Source organism: Molothrus aeneus, chromosome 3 (assembly GCF_037042795.1).
Source record: "Molothrus aeneus isolate 106 chromosome 3, BPBGC_Maene_1.0, whole genome shotgun sequence".
NCBI lineage: Eukaryota > Metazoa > Chordata > Aves > Passeriformes > Icteridae > Molothrus > Molothrus aeneus.
In genome coordinates, this window is record NC_089648.1 from 67,057,502 (window position 1) to 67,083,879 (window position 26,378).

A 26,378-nucleotide genomic window follows, 5' to 3' on the forward strand; every position below is an offset into this window, starting at 1 on the left:
CCGGCTGAGGAAGGAGCCCTGGGCGCGGCGGGGAGCGCGGGAGGCGCGCAGCCCTCGCTCTCCCGGGGCAGCCCAGCGCGAAGCTCCCTCGCCCGCAAGGTAAGAAGTGCCGGAGGTGCCGCCTCTCTCGGCCCCTGTCTGCCCTCAGCTGCTGACCCTCGCCGGGCTCTCGCTGGGGCTTCTTCCCCCCCCTCAAATCGCTGTCTCGCTTGCTTTCTCCCCCTTCTCTCGGGTCATGAGAGCCCGACTCTCACAGATGGTTGCAACATGTTTCAGCCATTTCCCTGCAGTTTGTTTTGTTTGCTGGTTCTTGTTCTTTTTTTTTCTTTTTTTTTTTAATCAGGAGGGGTTTGGGGTAAACGCTGGGGACGGACACGCCTGGTGTCGAAATGTTGTCCTGCCTATTTACGTAGTTGCCTGGCAATGACTGGCGGCCAGGCCTGATCCCGATCCCGCCCTGCCCGGCTCTGCCGGCTCAAGGTGGTGTGTTGGCCGATGGCCCTTTCCCTCTCCCTTTCTCTCTCCCTTTTCCTTTCCCTCCCCTTCCCTTCCCCGTCTGACCTGGGACTGCATGGGACAGGTCCACAGACCTGGTGAGGGAGAGGTGGTTGCAAGGTGTGAAGGAAACAGGATCACACATCGGTTTTGCCCCGTCCTCTATAGCCTCGGCACGGAAACAAGTGGGAGCAAGGTGATAGTCTTTCTTTTTGATTAGGATTAAAATCAGCCATATAAAACCTGCTCCCACATAAAACCTGCTTCCATTTCGCCCAGTTTCAGGATACAGGTTTTGTACCCTACAGGTTTTGTAGGGTTAGCACTGGCTGGGTGCCAAGATTGGCACATCTGGGCTTACTGGTCCTCAATCACCACCAGCAACCCTGAGACCAGAAATTCCCATTTCCTGCAAGCCCTGGGTGGCTCAAGGCCTGGACTGGCCATACCAGTGCCCCACCATGACCAGATGTTGCTGTGACACCCATGGTGGGTGATTCCAGAGACAGGGACATGAGGGGCACAGGCAGCTGGGCCAGGCTGGGCAGGTGGCTGCCAGTGGTGCTGCTGCCTGCAGTGCCATCAGCCTCTGAAGCTGGCCTTGCCCATGCAGAGTGCTGGCAGTGTCTGGAAGCACGCTGTATTTTTCATTTTTTTATTTTCCAATGGAGATGAGTTTTCTTTCTGTTTTCCTTAAGGCAGGAAGCAAGGCATTTGCACTTATGGTGTTCGTGTCTATCAGTGCCCCCCACCCCCAGCAGTGGCTTTTGAAGTTTGGCAGAGGGTACATGTCTGAAGGATACACACATTTCTGCACGTTTCATGACTGCAAGCGAGCAAGGCTGTTCTCACGCCAGCTGAGGGAGACACGTCAGGTCCCGCAGGCTTCCCTCAGCCTCCCGCCGCCCACGCAGCGCGCAGCCCTCGCGCTGCAGAGCAGGCTGGGGATGGGAGAGACATCAGCCCTGTGAAATACCTGGGACTCTTCAGGAGCCAGAGTCTTCAATGTAAGGCGTGAAGCTGTAGGAAAGCAGGCAGAGGAAATTGATGCTTCTCAGAGTAATCCCCCCATCCCACCCCACTGAGTCTGCCCCAGTTTTGTGACAGGAGTTTTGGATGTCCCAGGGCTATGGAACAACCCAGACTGGGGGTTCTTAAATGCCTGTGAGAGTTTTATCAGCACCAGAAATGGGTGGGAAGTAGCCTCTGGAAAGCAATCACATTTTTAAGAATACTGAAGATAATTGTAGATGTTTTCATATTTCACAAAGTTTGGAAAACTGCCTATATCTGAGATGCCTGTTTGGATCCTGCTAGAGGGTGTCACCCTTCTGGTTTCTTACTACTTACTGTCCAGCATTCCTTCAACATGTATATTGGTGTCTACACTAAAAAGGCAAAAAATATCAGGTCTGCTCTAGCCTTTGCACCATGGATTGTCCAGTGAAGCAGCATTAGTGCTGCAAAAGAGAATGTGAAGTTTGCCATGCAGACAGGATTTGAAGTATGTTCTCCTGGCACATGTAGATTTTCCTGCCATGGCTTCAGAAAATACGTGAGAGCAACCATATAGCCAGAGGAACATTGTTTCCTTATTCTTTTTCTAATTTTTTCAGAAGTCATAAAAATAAGCATTACCTGCCCTAGAGAGCTAAAAGTCTGGGCTAGGAATGTGACATGTTGCCTTGGCCTTTGCTGTGGAGGGTACCCAAGGGAGAGGGTCAGCATCCATGAGGACAGCAGCTGAAATTTCTCACGGTGAAGTGTGAAACTCTGAAGCTTGGATTTCCTTGGCAGTGCTTATTTAAGTTGTAGACCGAAACCAGTTCCCGCATTTGCACTTGCTCCTCCTGTAAGAATTTTCCTCTGGGATTTTCTGAGGAAAGTTGTGTCTCGTGTTTCTGTAGAGAAAGCAGCACTTAGAGCAAGTGCTCTTGCACACTTACATTCATCTCACCCCATGGCAACAGCATTCCTTGGGATCTCAGCATGTGCATCCTCACAGCAGCTTGCAGATTCTGCATCCACTTACTCCCATCCTGCAGATGGATATCAGCAGCACCAGGGAGCTTAAGGGATTCAGCCAAAGTACACAGGAATTATTTGGAAATCAAGAAATACCTGTCTGTCCCCACCCCCTGTGATCTCAGCTTTGCCTTAATCTCTACCCATGCCATTTCATAAATGCCGTGACTGGCAAATAAAAAACCCTGTCCTTGTGTGTTGTGCACCAAGGAAGGTGAGGTTTCTTTCTCATCCTAATGTTTTCTGTTTTAACAAGGTAGACAAATAAAACTTTGATCAAAAGAGCAAAAATATCCTCCCCCTCTCCAGAAGCAGCAGAGAGCACAACTGTGCTCATGTTGCAGTCTCTCTCTCCTCTGTTTCTTCATGACAGAAGGTTTCTAATCAAAAGCAGATAGATGGTTGGTGTGTGTGTTTTGGGACAGCGCATCCTGACAAGTCTTTCTGCTGGAAAACAGATGAAATAAATACCTGATGGATTTTGCAATCAGCTGCAAGAAAACAGCACAGATGAGCTAAGACCAACACCCTTCCCCTGTCCCCTTGACTCTGTGGGAGGATTTTTAGGGAACTTTGGCCATTGCTTCAAACTTGGGTGCTCAGGCCCATCTCTACTGACCTGCAGAAGAATTTGCTCCCCTTTATGCTCTCCCTGCAGGTTTCCAGGAATGGCCATGGCCAGCAGTAGCTGGATGTAAGTAGGATTTGTGGGTGGGGTCCCCTGTCTCCCTGGCAGAAGCAGAGGAAGAAGCTCTCTGGGTGTGGGAAGCCTCACGAGGAAGCTGGAAGGGGATTCTTCTCAGGAGCTTTAATCACTGAGCACTCACCCACAAAGGTTATTTGCTGAATTAATGCACACTGCAGAACTGGGTGTATAAGGAGAGGAAGGAAAAAGAGTGGTTTAAGGAGTTCCCTTGACATTTTTGGGAGCAGTCCAGGTTCTGTCCCTCTAGGAAGGGCCTCCTTACTTTATTACAAGCAGAAATATATGCAATGGCTCCAGCTGGTTATCAGTAATCTCCTGAATAGTCAGAGGTGCAGGGGGGATATTAAATTCTTGATGTTTTCTGGCAATATCATGAACTGACTTGAAGTTGCAGTGTCTTTCCAAATGAGGTTGGGCACGATCTCTGCTCTGCAGCAGCCTCTGTGCCAGAGAAGGGATCAGGCTACAGGTTTCTGAGGGTATTTCAGTATGCTGAAGCATTCCTTTCCTCTAGTTCTTCAACACAGGAGACCAAGCAGGTAATTTTTCTGCCCTGTGCTTAACTGTATTTGCAGGATAAGCTAACTAGAAAAGTCAAAGGAAGCAAAATGAAACTCAGCAGCACAAGGCAACATAAAATACAGGGATAATGGGCTCTTTTGGGTCTTTTTCCAAAAGCCAAGAATCTTCAGCTGAGCAAAAACAACACCCTGAAGTACTGCTTTTGGAGGAGGATGTTTTTTAAATAATCTGTTATATTTTCAGCAGTGTGGGGATTTCTCTTGGGAATTCCCATCCACATGCCACTGCTAGCATTGCTTAAAAGATGTTCAGCACATCCTGGGGTTAATTTATCCCGGGGGCCATTGCTACAGACAGAGCTCTGCTGTTGTAACAGCTTTTCTCTGCAGCCAGGGCTACTGAGGGAGGAGGAGGATGAACTCACATTTCCTACTTTTTTAATGCCAAAGCTCTCATCCCCTTGGTGCCTCCTACCTTGATCCTGTGAGAGCAGGGGCTGTGCGTGGGTGTCAAAGCTCAGCTTTTGCTTACACCCTGCAGTGGGGTCTAAGCAAAAACCTATCTAAAAAACCTAGAATTTTTTGCAGGTAAAAACATAAGCTATCAAATTAGTTGTGTCTTCTGTCTGACCAAATCATTTCACTCAACTATTTGGAGTAATTTTTTGAGGTCATGTTACACAGGAAGGAAATAAGGCTGCCTTTAAAATATTAAGTTGATTTGGGAGATAAAGAGGCGTTTATCCATTCAGAGTTTAATAGGAAAGACATTTTTGAAATATTCTGAAGCAGGACGTTTGAAGAGTTTGGTGGTTGATGATCTGTGACACGGTTTATTAGAATCCCAATATCACTTCTCGAAAAGGCAGACTAAATACATTAAATAGCAAACTTTAAGAAAGCAAACCTGAAATTTTCTTGCCCCTGTTGTCCCTTTCATTAGATTCATGCAGTTCATTTCATAGATAGTCTGATGTTAGCAATGGAACCAAGAAGAAGCTTCTTGCTTTCCTTCTAAATTTAGGAATTTTAGCTTCTTTGTTTTTTAAAAAAGACCAAGAACTTTGGAGGTTGTAGCCTCCAAAGGAATTTAGTGACTTTTAACTCTCATCTGACGCCCAATCCAAAACGTACAGAAGTCAATAGAAAGATTTCCATTTACTTCATTGAGCTCTGGATTGAGATCTCAGTTTCTCCACAGAAATCTGTTCTTCTTGGCATGGTGCTAAACTGAAGGCTATTGAATATAGAGGATCCGAATTCAAAGTATTTTGTAGTATTTTCACCCAGGTACTTCAGAGACCATCAAAACAGCATCTTGTGGTGTATGAGGCATTGCAAATTTGTTTCTGAAAAGTCAAGTTTGTATGTTTGCTAAGGATTATATTGAATAGAGGCATGATCAGACAATGCATGTGGCCTACGAGGTGGAGCTGTACCCCAGTGATCAGCTGAGTTGTGCTTTGTGAGCATCAGGGTGAATTTTGCACAAGGAACCAGTTAACTGGAGATGCTCAGAAGGGAAGTAAGAGATTGGAATGTGATTTGTGCTGCTGGAGTGCAGTCATTCACTTTACAACCAAACGTACAGAGATATCCTCAAGTTGAAGCATGTCTGAGCAGGCACTTCAAGGCCAGCTGATCCAAGGATCAGGTTTACAAAACTGTTGAGGTAAGCAGAAGACAGATGCTTTGCAGGGCATTTGACACCTCTCCTTCACAGGTGCTTCTCTGTCAGGGGACCACTCAGCAGCTTTACAGCCTGGTTGGTGTAAATCTGACTGTGCTGTGCTGCCCTGGTGAGTCACCACCCCAGGGCAGTCATCATTTAAACTGACTGCGACCAAAGGTCCCAGGCAAAGGACACTTGGCCATCCCTGCACAGCATCAAGTTCCTGACACTGGTGCTGAGAACTCGAGGTTTTCTCTTTCTTGTCACATCAGTTATGCCGGTCAGAAAACGAGGACTCAGTGGGCTTGGCTGATTTTTGTGACCTGGTGTAGAGGAAAAGGGGTGCAAACCTCAGGGAGAGACATGATGGTGGTGAGCTGACTGTCAGCCTTTCCAGCCCGGGTGCTGGAATGGCAGGAGCTGGTTTGGCACCAGACCCAGCTCGCTCGTGCAGGGGCTGCAGCTGTCAGAGCAGCAGCAGCAGCGTGTGTGCTGTGCTGGTGCAGCTAATAGCTGCTCTGAGGACTTGCCTACATGGGAAAATTTACCAGTGTAATTATCCCACTGTAATTATCCCAGGATAACTCTCCCTGTGGATGTGCTTAATATAACATAGGGTATGTATGAATATATGGCAAATCTTCTGCACAGATGGGGTTTAAGTTACATAGAGGAGGAATGTTTACATTGCAGCCCAGCAGCAAAGCACAGTTTATATCCTACTTCCCAGCAAATGTTACACCCAGAATTTTCTGTGCCAGAGGTACTTTCAGGGGAAGTACGTGTCATTTGATCTGATCAGCAAAAATGTAAAGCCTCAACCTTGCCCTGTAAACATGGGGCACAACATTTGCTTTTACAGAATCACTGTGGAAGCCAGGGTAAAGGCTGGGACACTGCTTGGTACCTCTCTGTGATCCGGTTCAACTCTTTTTTATAGAGTGATCATTTAAATTTGTTGTTCATTTGACTTTTTTTGTTCAAAACATTGTGACTGAAGTTGGGAGAAACCCTTGGATCTCTTCAAACACATTGTGATTTTGACTTTCTCTACCAGGCTTTCAGGCCAGATTCTTTCACCAAATGTTGTCATTCCCATTGCTTGAGTGCTTAGTTCCCTCTCCTCTGATAACTCTCCTACTTGGAATTTTAGCTTCCTCAATCTGGTATAAGGTGAATGGCTGGGGAAATGATGAGCACCAAGCGTGTTTTTCTATACTCCATGGTAAAAAAAGAGAATTTGCTGGGAGGAAGCTGAGCTGCACCCTGTAAGAGGATGAAGATGGCTGTACTTCCTGCCCAGCATTCACCCATCACTGCTGCTGTCATCCTAACTTGGGGTGAAGCAGAGTCTCCATCATCAGGAGTCACTTGGCCAGACCAAATTTACTGGGATAGCAGTCCCAAAAGGAAGTGATAATTTTGTTTTTGGCCCAAGTCAGTTCTGAAGGAAAGAGGAAAAAAATCCAACCAACAACCAATCTCTCTAAATTATCTTTTAATTTTCAACAATTCAAAATAATGAGAGTCATGTGATGGTAGACTGGAAGAAACGGTACAATAAATTAAGCAGCAGCACTTGGAAACAAGATTTCGAGTTGAAATTACTCAGCTAGGTGTGTCATAAAGTTTAGATCCGATGCATCAGCTGTTGTTAGAAGATCAGGAGTAAAATAATTGCAAGTGGTTGTGTTGCCTGAATTATGCCTAAACCAAACCTCCAGACTTAAGCAGTCTGATCTACTGTCAGGTACAAGAATTACTTCTGAGAGACAGTTCATCTGCTTTTGCCCTCATCCAGTGTCAGCAGGAACGGTAGGTTTCAGAAATCCCATAAAAAACATTTGATTTGCGCAAGACAGTTTCCAAAACTTTAACTGCTATTTCTTTTCCAGCATCTGAGATAGAGTTATTTTAGGATTATTGCCCATGTGAAACAGTACTGTGTTCACAAGAGTCCTTTTTCTTGTTTTCCAGTTTGCTGAAAAATCCTGGCCTTGCAGTAAGGCAGCTGACTCACTTCCAGTTCAACAAAAAACTTTGGAAATGGCCTCTGTGTCAGGTTAGTCCAAATTATAACTCTCTACTAGCTTCACTCCAGCTAACCCTCTACTTTCTTGTTTTGCCAAAAGTCAGCCAGACCTTTCTTGCTGTTTTCTGCCACCTTTTTAAAAAGCATTAAAGATTATAAAGAATACATATTGCTCTTCAGTATTCCAGCTCACAGTCAGTGAATGATGATGGATGACAGGCATTTGCCTGTGTGGCTGTCCCTCTCCAGTGATACTTCTCTCAATTTTTCAGGCACTTTCGTGGGTCGAAGCATACCAGTCGAAGTGGATGAATCCCTGCCATGGTCCCAGTTACCTGAGCATGTCTTGGAAAAGGCTTTGCAGCCTTCTGGAGAGGCTATGGAGGATGAGGAGTCCCAGAGCTCACGTGTTGCTCGAACACCTCAGGCCGATCCATCTAGCCTTTGCAGAGCACCCGCACATCATCACTCAGCACTGTCCGTGGAGCCAGACAGCAGCTTGTGGTCAAAATATACTGATCCTGATGGAGGTGGACACTCCTGTTCCCCTGGTGAATCAATATCAGGAGTATTTCCCTCAAAGACACATTCTATAGCTATGGACAAGCCAGGCATGCAGCCAAGATCACAGCTTTCAGCTGACACCAGGCACAAGTCCAGTAAATCAGAGCAGATCTTGTCTGATGTTCCTGAGGACTCACTGGAGGAGAGCAGCCCAGGGAGCTCACAGTCACAGCAACCCTCAGGAAACAGACTTCTGGCAGAGCTGGGGACTGTAGATACTGGCTACAACTCCCAGTCACAAGACGTCATGGGCATCAGGCATCTGGAGCCCCCCTTACCGCTGGTGTCTGTGCTCAACCCCCAGGACCTCCCAGGACCACTGATCTCCAGAGAGTTTTTGGGACCCGAGCATCAGCAGTGCCCTATGTGCCATCACTTGCCCCATCCCAACACGCCCTCGCAGGCCCACGGCTGCCTCAGGCACGGCTGCCCGGCACAGCAGCCCCTCCCAGGCCCATGTGAGTAGCACCTCTCGTCCCACAGGAGTTTCTCTGGCTGTATCTCAGCCATCGTTCACCAAGGGCGTGTTTCCAGCACAGCATGCAATTATTAAGCTCTTTAAACATCTAATTGCAGTCCATTTTACGATTTCAGATTTTTGGGTTATGTGGCTGGACTCTGCTGCAAAACCTCTGAACCTCTTAAGTTAAAGAGGTGGTGGTTACTCATCGAGTGCAGGCGAATGATTTTGCTTAGAAACCAGCCTTTGTCGGTCACGCTGAGCATGCACAGCCTCTCCCTGCTGTTATTTCATATTCTAGTCATTTCCTTCCTCCTTGCATCAGTCATTCGGCAGCCTCCTATACCCACTCAATTCCTGTTGTTTTCATAGATTTCCCTGCTCCCCCTTGGATCCCTAAAGTTGAGAATTTCCTGCCAGGATCAGGATGGGAGGTTACCCTTGATCTCCATAAATAGTATCTCCCAGCACTATGACCAGACTCACCCATGTGTTTTATTTCTATGTGAAAAGAGCATGACATCCATCATCCTAATTTTTTTTCTGTTGTCAGCTGAAATGAAAGCTCATTACTTAAAATGGAGCCCTCTCAGCTGCTGGTGATTGTGTCGCTGAGCGCTGATGTGACTCCCTCAATATGGGCGTTCTGCCTCTGGGAGGCTACAGTGCAGTTTACAGCCTGCTATTAATTAGTATTCCTTTTCCGTCTCTGAGATTTTTATCTGTTATGAAGTGAGCTTTGAACATTCAACAGCAATATCATTGTTTTAATATAATTTATATTACATTAGGCTCATGAGACCCTGACCTGTTTTGGGCTGGCTTTGTAATAAAAAGCTGTAGGCCTGTTCTGATAAACCTTTTTTGGTTTTTAACCTTTTTTTTGACTCCACAGCATTTATATTGCATCTGTTTAAGGAGTTTTTTTCATTTCACCTATGTGCTGTAATTAGGTATATGAAAGAGAAGGGTTTCAGAAACTCGATTCCCAGCTCTGATTTTGGAACTTTGTAAAGGGGAAGGGGCTACAGATGGGCTTTCAGCAACATCTACAGCTTAACATTTGGAAAATGTGCTCTGGTTTTCCTTTCCTACCTTCTCCTTTCAGTTCAGCTCTAAGCAGACAAAGAGCTGGTTGCACAACACCCCTCACTATTTACCTCAGTTTACCTCCTCCACAAGCAGGCATCGTGAGAAGTAGGACATTTACTGAACGAGGACATTTTGTTTGAAAGCAGGAACTCTGAAAGGTTTTCTTCAGAAAAATCACTACCATTCCAGCCATATCCAGAGGGCAAAAAGAGTAAAGTAAACTCAGATGGCTGGAGCAGATTTGCTCAGCACCAAGAAGCTGGCAACTGTACTCCTGTTTCTCACATGCCTGCTACAGCGTAAATCACCTCCTGACAGCTCCGTGTGTCTCAGATAATTGTTGGGCAGTGGCAACCCACAACAAAGCTCTGCACCTCCCCTGGGGAATAGCAACTGTGCCCGGAGGCTCTAAGCAGGCTGGGGCACCTGCTATTTGAGATACAACAACAAAACTGCCTCTGAAGTCAAAGAAATGTTCACAGCAATGCCTTGTGCCCGGGGACCATAATTTCAGATATTTGTCTTTCAGGGATGTGGGGGTGTGTGGGCACACACGCCTGGCCGCGCTGTGCTTTGAACTGTGGCTGCATCCAATACGCTGTAGCAGCAGTCAGACCTAAAGGAAACTGGTGAAACATTGGCCTTAAAGCCTCCAAACCAAACCGAGTGTCCCAAATCCTTGTCACTTTCCCTAGAGTTCGTCATGAGGAATCCAGGAGGAAACCATATTGACTTGCAGTATGGTTCTCCCAGTCCCTTTCACCCTGTCAAATAGATGAGAGAGGGGTGGGAAAATCTCCTGAAACAATCTCAAAAAATACAATGTTGCTGACTCACAATTTCATCAGGAGTCCGTGTAATTATGGGGTTGGTTGGAGGGTTTTTTTTTCTTTAGTGCTGGCTCCTGGAATTGGAGTATTCCATTAAAGCTTTGTTTTCTTTCTTTATCCTCCCCTTAAAAAAAAAAAAATAGATGGTCCTCATGGCTGCTAGGGAAAGGGAGGCATGACCCAAAAATAGCTAAAAGGATTTTAAAAACCAGTTTTGGGGGAAAAGAGCATTTGAGTACTGCAGCTTTTAGAGACAGCTCATAACACCATAATCATGCAGTGCTAATAAGCCCTGCCAGGCTGGACTTTGATCTGCACACAGCAGCTTGGAAGTGCTCAGAGCTGCTGCCTAATGAAAACCACAAGCAGAAAGACTGAGAGGGGAAAAAAAAATCCTTTTCCCCAATTGGGAAACAAACAGCTTACATTGCTTTCTCTTTCAGTTTATGCCAACAGTTCCACTGTACAATAGTTATTAATCAGTATTATGTGTGGCTAGCAACAGTAAAGGTGTTCAGAATTACTTGAGCAAAATTATCACTTTGGGCTTCCCCTGCAGCCTCTCGGATGGCAACGGGAGCAGCAGCAAGTCCTTAAAATGTCACTTTGACAGAAAATTCACACAGGGTGGAGTAACAAACTAAGCGATTATTTTTCCTCTTTTCATTTACAATAATCACAGTCTGTTTAGCCTTAGTGTTGCAAACTGATTTGTTCCAGGATTTTGCATCTGCTTTCATGAGAACTTTGGGATGATTCATTTTCACAAGTCATTGCCAAAATGAAATAAATAAAAAAAAACCCAAAACCTACCAAAAAACACTGAAGCACAGTAAGAACAGGGACAAGGCAGCTCTGAATGTTTAACTGTCAGCTGTCCCAACAGCCCAGCCCCGAGCAGGGATCTGAACCCTGCCTTATGTGGATGGGAAATAGCAAGCTTCAGACTCCAAAACATTCCTTCATCTGGCTCCTTTCAGAGCGAGATACCTGCAAATGCCTCCAAACTGCTCAGTTTCCTGAGACATGCCTGGAAAGGAATAAACACAAACTGAGGCAAAAATGTGTTGGCTGAAATGATAGTTGCTGCCTTTATTTTCTCACCCTCCCAGATGGCAGAGCTCCTTACCAACATTTTGCTGAGCCATCGCAACCACTTCCTCCTGTTCCTGGACCTTGCATGCGAGTTATCCGCCCAGCCCAGCAAGTCATCCCCAATTACTCAAACCTCCGTGCTCCCAAAGGCACTGGAGACCGACCACCCCAGAGGACGTGCTCCTCCCCTGGTCCTCCTCGATTCCTGTAAGTATGCCTGGGGGGGTGGGGGTTGTGGGAAGTGGAAGTTCCTCTGATCTGATTTTGTGGGTTTTCAACCAGTAATTCTGAATCCTTGTACTGTGAGCGTGCCCAGGCTGCAGGAGTACACGTGAGATGCTGGGTTGTTTTCTTTATTTGCTGTTTTACACCCAATGGGGGCCTGACCCTTTCCTAAAGGACTTCAAAGCTGGATACCTGATAGGTTGTCAGAGCACACCCTGAAATGCATGCCTTAAGGAAGATAAATGCTTGAAGGTTAAATGGATGAGGGGTTGAAAAATATCTCAGTTGAAACCTTAGAGCTCTCCTGCTCATGGGCAAAGGTCAGTTTGGTGGCTTGCTGGGTCTCCATCTTTACACTGTACCAGCCTGGGACAGCTCAATCACTGGCTTCCAGTGACTTCCTTCTTACATCTTCTGTGGTGCAGAGAAAAAGGGAGGAAATCCCATCAGTTGCTGATATATCTCTGCACTGCAGTTTGCAGCCTTTTCTATGATTTTTCATAGCAAAATGTCTGGCATTTTTCATCCAGGGCTTTTTGACTGATTTTCAGATATTAATTACCAGGCCTTCTATTCTTATAAGTATCTCATTAGCAGATGGGAAATCCTATTCATGCAGGGGTTCCTTCAGACTCAGCTATATAAAAACAAATTGAAGCTTCAGGTTTTGAGAAAATCTGAAATCAGACTGTTTTTATTCAAGTGTCACAATACTTATAGAGGTGTTAAACTTGCAGACATCTGTGCTTGAAAATGTCCACTTACATGACATGGTCTTGGCAGGGAACTGTGAGAATGGGCAGGACAAATGAGGGTAGACAGTTGAAATATCATTCTGCTCTGGCCTTTGAAAAATTAAGGACTGTAACAGAAAAGTGACAGCAGGATCAGGGAGTGCCTGCAGCAGAGAGAATTGCAGTGAAGAGTTTGTATGAAAATGTAAAAATATTGGGAGATAGTGGGTGTCCTTTGCAGTAGTAAAATTTAAAACCAAACTCCTGATTTTTGGCACACTTGTTAAATAAGGTGGAGTTTTGGGAAGATCTGTAAATTAGCCACCGGGGAGTGTTTTTTGTGGCCATTGATGAGGCATGTGTTGCTTTTGTTAGTACTTTCTTTTGCTAAAAGAGATCCAGAATACTCAGGGTCTGTCCTGTGGCTGCATGGCTGCTGCTTGCAGGCTGACTCCAGGAACAGCAGTTATATGCTGGTAATATTTGCCTATAGAGTACTTTGTAACAGAAAACATCTGCACCGAAATGAATAAACCAAATCTTAATGTGACAACAGAAAACATGCTGTGACTAGCCTGTCATCATTCATTTAAGGAAGGCTAAGGAAAAAAAGAGAGTGGTCTTGATTGACTAAGCATCATGGCTCTGTGGGGAAAAGCTCTCAGAGAAACCTAAAACTCATCCAACAAATTCAACCCAGCAGATTGCAAGCACACCTCACGTAAAAATCTCTATATATTCACCTTCCCGTTGACTTAAAATCTGAAGCCAAAGTGTAGGACAAGAACTGCTAAGCTTCCTAAAAACCTCCCTCTCTCTCTGTTTGCTACAATGGAGAAGACATTAGGCAAGGTTATTGCAGGTCTGGAATGCCAGTCCCTGACATGAGAAACTCTTGCTTGGGTCTGCCATTGCTGGTCAAGAAATTAACTTTGTTCCCTTTGGCAAAACATTGGGTTTGTCCAAGGCTGGAGGGCCTCCAGAGCTGGAGCTGGAGTGCCCTTGACCCATTTTCCCAGTTTCCAGCTTTCTCTGAGCCTCCTGCACTGCACAGGACATCATGAGAGCATCTGAGGTGCCATGAAGGGTTCTTTAGATTAGGGGAAGACATTACCCAAGGGCCACCCTGCTTCCATACATGCATAACAACATCCATGACATGCCATTATTTCTCACTCAGAAAAGCCTTTGCTTCTGCTAATTGCAAACTGAACAGCTTTCAGCTTACTTCCTGTGATTAATGTTTCTCCGATAAACTGCTTCTTGTGGTGGCCTGTCACCAAGGTATCCGTTCCAAAGACACTGTAATAACTAAGCAGATGTGCTGAGCCAAGCATTTCTGCAAGAACTTTTCATAGCTAATATGCAGATAAAGTTCTTAGTTATTAACAGGAGTTATTAACAGTTCTCTGTTATTAACAGGAGAGGAAATTTATAATTTTGCCTAAAAATAAGTATTTTCTAAATCCTCCATTGCTTTTCTTTGTAGAAACCAGCTATACAACCAGCTACCTAATGGTCAGCTGCCCCCCAAGGCATGTGGCCTAGATGAAGCATGTGGTTGTCCTTCTGACAATTTTCCATCTCCAGCTGCTGTCCCAAGACCTCTCAGTAACCCTGCAGCCAGGGGAACTCTGAGAACCAGCAATCTGCCGGAGGAGTTGCGTAAGTGGTTAGCAAATTTGTTCTGTGCAAGATTTTACAGCATGGCCCAACAGCTTTAGGTGGGAGAGCTCCAGAGTGGTGAAGGGGGGGAGGAGAAGGCAGGGGAAATGACATTAAGACAACAATAAAAGAAAATACCAAGTGTCACCACATCTCTTGGGTGTGAGTGTCTGTGTTTGGTGGGATGTAATTACCCCCTTGAATCCTGAAAACATAATGGTCATTAATTGCTTGTTATTTTGTTCACAAAAAGTAAATACTGTTCAGATTGTCTTCATGACTCCTTGCTAAACAGGATGTCCCTTTGAGGCAGGAGGGGCTGGAGCTTACAGTAAAAGACTAAAAACAAACAAAGCCTGAGGGATAAAGTGTTTCTGCCTGTCCCAAACCAGACAAATATGTTGAACCCTGACCTCAGTTTCTCCCTGAACTGGTGAGTTTGGAGAGGACTCTGGGACATGCTGAGGGCAGCACAGGCTCTGACTGACACGCTTCTATTGCCACCAGCACCACAGATGCATTCATCTTCCAACTCTTAGGGAAAAGTTAGGTTTCAGAAAAATAGCTTATTTCTGAATGCCAATCTGACTAGTACGTGAGATGTACCATTACTAAGAACCCTCCACAGCTCTCCTGAGGTTTTGATTTTTCCTTTATTCTTCATTCTGCATATCACCTTTCAAATCCAGAGCGTCACACCTCTCTGGCCTGCAGGGGAGTGAGTTATGATACCAGATGCCACTCTTGGATAAACCCTACTTTATCAGTTAGCGTGTCCTAGATGGAGGAATTACTGGGTAAAACAGGGTCATCTGTGGTAGATGCACAGCTGGATTAGATCAGCCAGCTGCTTCACCCTGATGCAAAGCCATGAAAACCCCTCCCACAAGGGCAAGGGCATTGCTGTCACCAGCCATGCATCCAGCCTGCACAGGGTGTTAATGCTGCTCCAAGGAGAGGCAGTATGACATGCATAAGGTCCCCTCCAGCTCTGTCATATCATTGGGTCTGGGGAAAGCTGTGCTGGTTGCAGCCACTGCAGGTAACTCCAGCTGTGGGTGAGAGCCCAGGCTCAGGTATGCCCAAGCATGGGACAAAGCAGCTCTGGCCACAGGCCAGGGGGAGCAGCAGAGGGATTTACCCTCTGCAGCCTGCCAGTAAGGCAGAAGGAGCTCAAATCTAGAGCAGGTCTTGTGACAGGGGGTTGGTTTCAACACTGAGCCACTGCACTATCCTACATCCATTTTGTAAACAATCCAAAGAGACCTAAGTGGGCAGAACCTGCAGCGTGGTGGAGAAGGAGGGCTGTGACAGTCTCACCCTCTGAATGGTGTATTTAAAGGAGGGCTGTGACAGTCTCAGCCTCTGTATGGTGTATTTAAAGGAGGGCTGTGACAGTCTCAGCCTCTGTATGGTGTATTTAAAGGAGGGCTGTGACAGTCTCACCCCCTGAATGGTGTATTTAAAGGAGGGCTGTGACAGTCTCACCCCCGGAATGGTGTATTTAAATGTGTTATGTAGTCATACAGACTCTCTCTCCCAGGCAAGGTCTTTATAACCTACTCGGTGGATACGGCAGTGGAGGTTATGAAATTTGTGAACTTCCTGTCTGTAAACGGATTTCAAACTGCTGTAAGTATTCCTTCCAGAAAAAATGGCTTTCAACCAGGGAAGAGGTTTTTTTAAAAAAAGCAGAAGCAATACACTGTCCATTTAAATGTTTTTCTGGTTATCGTCACATTTTGTAGGCTAAAGAAGATACAGATAGGATGAACTAGCCTCGGTTTTGCAAGCTGTAACTTAAATGATCTGCCTCTTTGTTTGTTCTTCTTTTAACTGAATTTTGTGCTTTGAAATATGCTTTTATAATGATCCTGGAAAATTTCACTTAGTGACACCAGATGGGCAATTAATATGAGGTTTTGTGAGCTATTCTATTAATATTGTCTCATATTTGATCTCTAATATCAGGATTACAAAAGGTCAATTTTATGTTCTTCCCATCCTACCTTTTATTTTCTCCAATGCTGTTATATCATTAATTCTTCAGATGTGAGTAACTTTCTGCTAAAAAAGAACTAAAAGTAGCTTCTAAAATTCATACAACTTAATGAAACAGCCTATCTCATGGTTTCATTTGCTTTGTTATCCCTTTAAAAGTGATTTTGCTTTGTTATACTTTTAAAAGGGATTCTGAAAATCATTGGCCTGAAAAGGTCTGTGTCATACTCTCTAATCCCATAAGCCATTCTGATTTTTACTGAATTTCTCATGAGTTTGCTTCATCTTAGAGGCCCACAGAGGCTCTAGGATTCAGTGTTCATCAAAATCTTGATTCATATTTTCTTATTTCAAGAGCATATGCTACCTGACCCCTCAACCTTCACTCTTTGGCTCCAATTCAGGAAAGCATTTAAGCAAGTGGCTATCATTAAACTGAATGAGACTCAGTGGGGAGCTTTGCACATGCTTATTTATTTTCATGAATCAAAGATTTTTTTACGGAGACTGCAATTATACTTCTCTCCAGCAGTTCTCTACTATGACCAATTCATAAGAAAGCTTCTGGGCACCATAGCTTTACAGAGTAGAAGGCTCATTAATAGCACCTTTGCTGGACAGGCAACGCTTGGAGCCTGTTGCAGAATAATAAATGCAGCAAAATGGCCCCAAAGCAGGAAAACAAGTGGGCTCTCTGCATTCAGAAAGGGAAAAAGAAAGACTCGAGACATGAGAGCAGATCATGACTCTTATCTCAAAAACTTGGAGAAGTTAATAATTACTCCATTGGTCACAGTCACTGATTGCTGGTTTCTGGGTTTACTGGCTGTGCAGAGAAGCCAGCAGTGTTGGTCATATTCAGTCCTGTGAAGTCTGTCACTGAAGTCTGGGTAACTGCACCCGGTTATCAGTGACCTGGCTGACTTCCCATCACACACCCTGAATATTTAGTTCAATATGAAGCTAAAGCTTCCCACTCAGTAGACCCTTGCAGTCAGAAAATAGCAGGCATTTGCAGCTATACAGATGGAGAAGGTGGGCAGCACCTTTTTCTGTCCAGTAAAAAATGCCTGGGAGCTGGGGACTGGCAGGGCAGCCAGTCAAAGGGCCAGCTGAGTGGAGCCCAAGGATGTGCCTGCAGCAGCCCCTCTCTGCCTGCTGCCTGGCCAGCTTGATTCAGGACTGCATGGAAAGGGGAGAAGTGCATGTACACATTTTTTTCCTAAGGAAATTGGAAATGCTTGTCATAAACAAAGAAAGGAGTAGGTGCTCTATCAGTGCTCTAAAATGGGGAGGAAAGGTGAAGGGATGCTCACTACAGACTTTCATTCTCTTTCAGATTGATATCTTTGAGGACACGGTACGAGGTATTGACATCATTAAGTGGATGGAGCGCTACCTAGGTGATGTATGTAAGGGCAATTTAACCTTGTTTATAGCAGAGGTGACCTGAGGAAAATGGTTGAATTATTCTAATACACAGCAGGGACAGAATGAAAATGCAAGACCCTACTGTTGTCTTCCCTGCCCCTGTAGAAATGGCAGAGGTATTGCAGAGAGAGGCAAATCTCTCTCACATCTGTATCTGATGGTCCCAGAGCTCTTTCTTTAAGACATGACGGGCTAATTCCGGCATTCTTGCAAAATTCCAATGCTGCCTGTTACATCCAGCCTGAAGCTGCCATTGGAAAAGTTATTCCTCCATGCCCTTTTTAAATAGTGGGGTTTAGCTGTGCTTGGTTACAATGATACCTGCATTTCATCCCAGGCTGAATAGTCATGGCTAATGTTCATCTTTCTCGCCTGTAGCTTTTACACTGATATCTAAAACACTGAAGGCTTCGTCTGGATAAACCATCCTACATTTAAACTGGAAATTGGTATTTTCTTGGTTGATACACAGATTTGCTCTCATCACTTTGTATCTATCTAAGCAGTAAAACAGAGATTTATCTCGCTGCCAGTGCTGTTCCCTGCAGCAGCAACTTCCTCTGAAGTTCCCCTGAGCAGTGAGTGCACATCTCCTTTAGGATCAAGCCAAGTGGTTGGACTATACCAGCACAGCTGGGTGCAAACTGGCAATTCTGTCACTGGACAGGAGCCATCATGGGCTGCCTTCCTTGGATTCTTGCCTTGCTGAGTGTCCACTGGGTCTCTGACTCACTCTGGCCAGATCTCCATGGTTCAGGAACAGGATGACAGAAGTGCTGGACTCTCCTCCACCTGAGCAAGGAAACTCAGCCATCTGAGGCAGCCCTACACAGGTTTCCTGCAGGTGTCCATGCAGGCAGGATACAACTGCATGCAGAGCCAGCCTGGGACCTCTGCCATGGAAATGCAGTCATGCCTACTGGGGCTTGCATCAGCACAAATTAGGCTTGGGCTCACTGTGTGTAATGTAGGTAATGAAACCAGAAGACAGGGTGACTTTGCTTTTGCCAAAAACATCATTATCACTTAAAGTACAAGCTGGCAGATCTCCTCTGGGACTTGTGCACAGTCAGTAGGAGAAACCAGTACATGCAGAGAACAATCTCCTGCCTCCACCTGAGGATCTTTCTCTGACTACCCACCTCAGAAAAGTTTGGTTTCCCTCACTGACTGTAGAGGCAGTTTCTAACTTCAAAACCCTTACATGTGTGTGGAGGAAGGGACTGCTTGGACACAAGCAGAGGAAAGTGTACAGCTGGGCATGTCTCTTGCAAACCCTCAACATCTGTAAGTGCTTACACACATGTCAAGCACAAGCAAAAGTAATTCAGGAGTATGTTGAGTCAGTGAAAGGGATAATGGCTCCTTACCATATTTGACCCTATGGTGGGGCAGATTCTCTTGATACAGCACAGAAGGAAAGAGTTAATTACATGCCTGGCAGACTGTAAGATTTGGAAGCCTTACACAGGCTTCATGTGCTGGGGATGAAAGGCAGGCCCCAGGTAAACAAAAGCAGGAAGCTTTCATCTGCTGCATTTCAACTGGCCTGCCATTAAGGAGGAGAGATGTTTCCCAGATATAAAGGATGGCCCCTCTCTGGAAACCTGAGTTCAGTGTGGCGCTGGGATTAAACAGGTCAGAGGCAGGATCTGGGCTGTCCTAGCAAGGTGGAGGAGCATTGCCTTCAGCCCATCATGACAGAGCTGTCAGGTACCCCTAAACCTGCCCATCCACAACAGCCCCCCTCTCTGCACAGCCACCTCTCTGCACACTTTGCCACTAAGATCAGCAAGAAAAGACATCATTTCTGCCACTGAGAGCCCTAGAAGTAGCTTCCACAGACCGCTGTCTTTAGTAGCTTTTTGTATAAAAAGCCGTAGATGACTAAAGAGATGCACTTCTACATAAGATGTTGGAAAACATTTGGGTCTGAATTTAAAGACAAAAGTTTTCTGTGTATGCACATAGACACTCTACACTGATAAAAAGTGGCTTTTTATGACAGGGATTCCAAGTGTCAACTGGTAGCTGCTAATACATCTCTTGACATTTAGATTTTCTATATTGAGATGTTGAGAAATAATGATGAGAACGAGTGTGTGAGTTCTCCTGTATTTCCTGCCAGAATGAATGAGATCCTCTTGTGTTTGCCAGGAACACAAAGATCACTTAAAACACAAACTGGCAGATTTCCGATTTGCCTCTACCAAACACGCTGCGTTTCTCAATTTCATGAAAGTGCTTTTCTCCCTAACAGAAGACGGTGATGATAATCATAGCAATCAGTCCAAAATACAAACAGGATGTGGAAGGGGCTGAATCCCAGCTGGACAGAGATGAACACGGCTTACATACTAAATACATCCACAGGATGGTAAGCAAGGACATGCATTTGCTGTTTTACAAAGACTGTCTCTTCTTCTCAAAAGACAAATCTGTCTGCAAATGGCAGGTTCTTTGCTTTGTTTTCCCTAATCCCCATAGTTAAACACCCCTCTTTGGAATTCATTAATCCTTCCTCTCATCAGCTCAGTATGCTCATTAACATCTGCTAAGAGGTTCAAGGAAGAAAAATCCTATTAAACATGCTCATCTTATTTCTTCATATTCTTTATTGTTCGGTGTTTTTCCCCTCCTTCACCTTCTTGAGCCCTTGTACAGCCCTGAGCACAATCTTATTTAACAGTGCCTGACCTTCCTCCTCTAAACCAGCCCGTTGCTTCAGCCATCCTGGAGCTGAGGTCTTTTCTTAGGCAGCAGTAGAGCTGACTGAAGGATGGAATTGCAAAGCCAAGGCCAGAGATGCAATGTGGGGCTCCTGGGGAGTGCAGAGAGGTGCCAGAAGACCAGACACCCATCTCCACAGCCTCTCACAGGATGCACATTCAGCCCAGAAGAGCCCATAGAGCCATGAAGCTGATCCTTGGTTTGCAGTTAGCTGCCTTTCTCAGCCTGGAACCCATCTGATCCCCCAGCTGGAATCTGCGGTCAGGTTTCTCAGAAGCTGTCACCAGCAGCTGAGCTCTCAGCAGTACCTTGCTGTCCATACCAGCTGTGGGATGCCTGTGTCCAGGGCCATGGGGAACAGGCTGGGCCCTGGCTCAGACACAGACCTGGCCTCTGGCTGAAATCTTTCACCCATCTGTAGGCCAAACAGGGTGTAGGCCAAACAGGGTGTTAGTCAAGTCAGGCTGCACCAGTTCGAGATGGATTTCACGGGATTGCACCTGCAGCTAAATCCACAATTATTTCACACCATGAAACTGAATGTTCAAGAAATGTTGACAGATCTTTCCTGTATCCTTTCTGTAGCAATGAAGAATTAGATTAAGTGTCCAAACCAAACAACACCGAGTCCACCAGCAATACATCAACTCATTTAACAGAAGAGCAGTTTAAGTAAGCAAGGAATGTTTTTATACATAGGGTTCAGATGCATGCAGAGAAAAACTGTCATGTTATTACAATAAAACTGGCTTTTTTTCTATTCTAGATGCAGATTGAGTTTATACAGCAAGGAAGTATGAACTTCAGATTCATCCCTGTGCTTTTCCCAAATGCCAAAAAGGTAACACACGTGCATGCTTATATACTTTCCACATGATTAAGTGCATATTATTTTGATCACAGTGCAGCAGATGGAATCTTAAAACCCAAACACTCAATTTCTTGGTTCTTAAAAGCCTACAAGTAATATTCAGAGCTTATAGGTTTATGTATTCCAAAGTTCATAGGTTTGTGTACATGCAAATAAAAACATTTCATCCACAACATAAATCAGTGTATAAATGTATTTCTGATGATGAATGTACAACTAAAACTCCAATTGCCTTGTGCACTGAAAGAATTTAAATGGAGAGGGGCAATCTATCCAGGAAGCATGCTTTTTATATTAACCCTTTTATAATTTGTCCAAATGCAATGCTGATGAGTGAGATGGGCAGGATTTATGACTGATGTGAAGAGAGGGTCTGGAAGAGGGTGTGTTGAGAATATAAAATAAATAGTATAATAAATACTAAAGTACTAGGCTGTTTCTTGAACTGTGACGGGCCCATCAAAGGCAAACTAAGATTTTTTAGGACTTGCAATTTCATCTGCCCTCCTTACTTGTTTTGAAGATTCATTTGAGAATAAGAAATAAGTAATGCAACAGATTCCCATCTCTTCTACCTCACTCAGAAAATTTCTTGGATTTTTACAAAGACAAAATTATTAAAAGACTTCAGTTATAGCTTTCTCAATCTCCTGCATTGTATTCATGTTTACTTTGCATAACGAAATGCTTTGTGCACTGTTGGGTAGCCATCATGTTGCCCTTAGGTACAGCTGCATTTTAGAAAAGTATGGAAAGAATCTCTATATTTTTTTGGGTGCCCAAATTTTGGAGCATGAGTCAAAATTTAAACAATGTTATCAATGGTTACAAGGCTGTGCAGTCCCACCGCACTTGTGGATTTTACTGTAATGAAATTCCTTATTTAAGCAGCGATTTAAGATCAGAAATTTGAAACTATGTCCCTGGGTTTGTAAAATATTTGAGGTCCTGTGGGTTGAACAATACCCTTGGTATTTCATGTCATTCAGATCCCTTCCTGAAGGATCTCAGTCTGCTACTTACCTTAAGTAAGTACCTGGAAGACAGCAGTGGTGGGAATTGGGCAGGCCAAAGGCAGAGAAGCACCCAGCATTTTTTCAGTCAGTCTTTGGTGGGGGAAAAGGGCTCCTGACCTTGGGGCTACTTGAGTGCCCACCATGAGAGCAGACCACACAGTCTAGAGCCACTTGGCACCTTAAGGGTAGCAGAGAGAAGTGTTCCAGGAGACACTCTAGCCGTCTTGGGGCTCTGAGACAGAACAGTAAGTTATGTTAATTTGGGCTCAACTTTATCAGAAGACTATTTAGTGTACAGCAGCAGTTCTCTCAGACAGTGGTCTGTAAGGAATTTCCAGGGTTGGTTTATCCAGCTGCCTCTATAAAGGCATCAGGCTCCAGGAATCCTTCCTGTCCACCCTCTGTAGTTCACATAACCCTTCAGTTTTTCGAGAGGTGCCTTTCTCATTAAATTTGCAGATCAGCATTTTCTACTGCTGTTAAGCTTTAGTCTCTTTCTCAGTATAATCCTTTGGTACATCACCTATGTTCATCTAGCTCCTTAATGATAATGTAACTGAGGACATCATGGGTGGAAGGAGAGCATCAGAGCCTGAACAAGTTGCAGTAATGAAGTCTGGAGGCAGTCAGAGGAAGTGAGGTACCTGAAAAGCTGCCAAGTATATGGACAATTGGATGATGTTGGCGGGCAAATTACTTCAAATTTTGTCTTTTTTGTACTGTCCTTTATATGTTCAAGTGCTAGCATAGCTGGCAGTGGAAAAAAGCAGAAAATGAAGATTTGGAGGTTTCATCTGGGGATGGGGCTATTAGATGAGTTAATCTCATACACAGCACATCATAAAGCACTGCTGGTATGTGAAAATTAGTCGACCTCCAGCAGGAAGAGATCTGTGTGATCCAAGGAGCGTTCATTAGGAAGCTGAATAATGAGGCGAGGAATGCAGAACACACAGTTAAGGTGGAACTGGCATTTCCAGCTACACTGTGAAAGGAAAAATGGGTTTTGCTGGTTCAAGGTTTGCATCACAACAATCCACAGAAATGTGTCCTCCTCATCTGGCCACCTGATGACCAAAGCAATAAGCCAAGATTGCCCCATGCTAGAGGCTTCCTCTGGAAACAACCAAGGGGTAAGATGAACAGGGCTGGTGCCAGGGAAGGCAGGAGATGTCAAACCATGCTCTGCTGTCACAGCCCTGAACAGTCCTGTCCTCTGCACCAATGCACTCTGCCCTCTTCCTACCAGTTTGAACTGTGGAGTTATCAAATACTCTCCCTGTGGTATAGAGAGAATGTCCTCTCAGCTCACAGATACACAGCCAAATTTTAAAAATGTAAAGGACAGTAACAATTTTCCCATTACTCCCACCTGCAGTGACAGATGCTGTTGTGTGGCAAGGAAAAGCCCCTTTCTCACTCTGGATAAAAACAGCAGCTATGGCTACCCTTTACCCCTACACACCTCCCTCAAATTAAAACTATTGCCAGAGCTGATTCATGTCCTGGTGCTTTTTGCACTGGCTTCATTATGGAGGGTATTAAACAAAACTGCACAAGCAGTTTTGGAAGCAAGGCACAGAGCTTGTCTCTGGATGTATAGTGCCTCCCTCATTATATCCCCACTTGCTGATTTCTTACCCACTACACATTTCTCACACTAATTTCCATCTTAACTGAGTTACCCACGTGGACATCTATCAAATGCATTTCTGCAGTCTAGACTGACTATATCTCCTGTATTTCCTTTGTCAAAAAAAATGTAGTTTCTTATCAAAGGTAGAGAAAGGGCTCATTTGGTAAAACCCCTGCCATATTTAATTGCATTTCCTTCTATAGCTCTTAACAAGATTTAGTAAAGAAACAAATTCCATGTAACAAGGGTATGTATGTGCATGCAAACATAGTTATCTTTCTTTCTCCCAGTCACATTTGTCTCTTGGCCAATTCCAAAGACCTTTGTCAAAGGAGTAAAATTCACAAAGATTAAAAATACCTTCCAATGCCAAAATAAAAAGACTAGCAGATGGAGGCAAGAAGCCTTATTTTTGCTCCTACCAAAGGGAGTGCTGTGGGATCTTACCCCTGTGCAGTGAGATGTCCATCTGGAAGAACAGCCTCTGCTTTAGGAGACCACTGACCAAAGCCTATCCTTTCTCAGACACTGGAGAAAGAGGAAAGTCAGGTTTGATAGATACCTCTGCCAGTCACAAAGCTGCTTGTTCAGAAGCCTAAGTGAGTTCACACTAATGGGTCTGTAGGTGCCTGTGTGACTCACCTCCTTCTTCCTATACATAAATCCTGTAGCTCTAACAGAATGGTTGCATCAATTACCACAAACTGCTCCCTGAGCAGGGAAAGCGATGCAGCCTTGTTCCTACAGCTGTACAGGCCAAGTCAAAGACAGCCAATTTGAGAAGCATGGTCATGGGAATGAAAGGTTTGGACTGCAGTTAGGCTGTGTGCTGGCAGCAGGACATGTGCAGCCCATGCCAGGGCATCCCCTGAGAAGGTGCCAGAGATGTGCATGCCAGCAGCTTTTTTGCTCTGTCCTCTTGGAGCTAGCTCCACTAGCTTGACAGGAACTGTGCTGCTCCTAACAGGGGCTATCTTGGGAAAACACTGCTAAATAAGAGGTCCAGGGACCAAGTGCTGGATGTCCTGGCTCCTCATGTTGCTTATCTGCTGTCTCATTTTGGCTAGGTTCTGGTGTCTCCAATTCCAAAATAAATCTCTGTCTCATGGTGACCATGAACTGGTTTTGGTCAAGGATCTGTCCCTCTGTTAATTAGTGGTATTATAATAGCCCTTCATCCCTAACATCCAGACTGTCCATATGAAATCTTCCCAAGGCTGTGGGAACATGGGAACATGAGGTCTGAGCAGGCTCATCTCCATTAGCCGGCTGTCACTCTCCAATGCCATGCTGGTCCCAGCTTCATTATGTTAATGGACATTAGCCAACCCCTGTGAAGAACTGCACCTTTTCCAGGATTGGTGGAAGTTTGGTCCTGCTAATCTGGAGATGCATTAGTCTCTCCTCAAGCTCAGTATCAGCCTCAGCCTTCTGCTCAGTTGGTCAGAGCACACCATGCTTGGTGAAGAAAGGTGCAAAGGGAGGGGGAGAGGGCTACCAGCATGTGAAATGTTCCTGTGGGGTCCCAGGCTTTCCCTACTGGTCCTCATCCCAGTGTTGAACATGCTGTATGGATTCTTAAGCAGCTACTAAGGTGGCAGCCTTTCCTTGCTAGGAGCACTGAAATCTCCTCCTCTCCCTCTCCCTCTCCTCTCCCTCTCCTCTCCTCTTTATTTTCACAAGCTATTCGATGCCTGTCATTGACATCAGACTTCCTTTGAAACATGATGAAATTAGCCAACGTGATGGCAGAAGAGAGACAGGCAAGCTGTGGGATCACACAAAGTTCATTTATTTAAGAACCCAAATACAATTCTGAAGCCAAATTAACATTTCTTGTTGTTACAGGAAGTGCCTAGAACAGACAGAATTAAATCTTCCCTGGCAGGGTGTGACGGAATCTGAAAGATTCTGCTAGAGATTCAGAAGGATTTATGGGATTTAGCTTTTATTTTCCTTGTGGTTTTTTTCAGGAACACGTGCCTACCTGGCTGCAGAACACTCACATTTATAGCTGGCCAAAGAATAAGAAGAACATCCTGTTGCGGCTGCTGCGGGAGGAGGAATATGTTGCTCCTCCAATAGGACCTTTACCAACACTCCAGGTTGTGCCGTTATGAACATTATAACTTCAAGCACATGAGGAGTGGTTGTTAAAGGGTTGTTCCTGGCAGGGAGCCAGCTCTCTTCCAGATGGCTCTTTTTGATGACAGAAGACACTCTTTCTGCTAAAGGAGTTGGTTGTCTTGGGTTACTCAGGCTCAGCTTGTTCTCTACCATGTTAAACATCTATTTCCAAAGCTGATGGGGCAGAACTCTCTTCTCTAGATTTTTTAATAAGCTACAAATGGAAAGAATGCCCACTTTTATTTTAACATCTGGTTTTAACATATTCCTTTTATTATTCATTAAAGCAAACAAATACCAGAAATAATGTTGCAATAAGTGTAAAATAAAAATTACATCCTCCTTTTTGCTCAGGTTTCTTTAAAGATATTCCTGCTTTGTATAGCATTATTGAACCATCAATTTGTATATACACTATTAAATATATTTGCCTTTTGTAAGGCAATCTTA

At 44.8% G+C, this 26,378-nt stretch overlaps 1 protein-coding gene across 2 annotated transcripts; it reads left to right on the top strand.

Moving 5' to 3' along the window:
- TRAF3IP2 (TRAF3 interacting protein 2) lies at positions 1 to 26,378 on the top strand. Of its 2 annotated transcripts, none has more exons than XM_066545807.1 (10): positions 1 to 99; positions 7,397 to 7,481; positions 7,724 to 8,473; positions 11,510 to 11,699; positions 13,941 to 14,116; positions 15,660 to 15,748; positions 17,457 to 17,525; positions 19,809 to 19,925; positions 21,045 to 21,119; positions 25,775 to 26,378. In XM_066545807.1, the coding sequence occupies exons 2-10, from the start codon at positions 7,466 to 7,468 to the stop codon at positions 25,919 to 25,921; spliced, it is 1,629 nt and encodes a 542-aa protein (XP_066401904.1). In that variant the 5' UTR covers positions 1 to 99; positions 7,397 to 7,465; the 3' UTR covers positions 25,922 to 26,378. The 2 variants fall into 2 exon arrangements, with proteins under 2 accessions (XP_066401904.1, XP_066401905.1); XM_066545808.1 differs by having other exon boundaries at positions 19,812 to 19,925.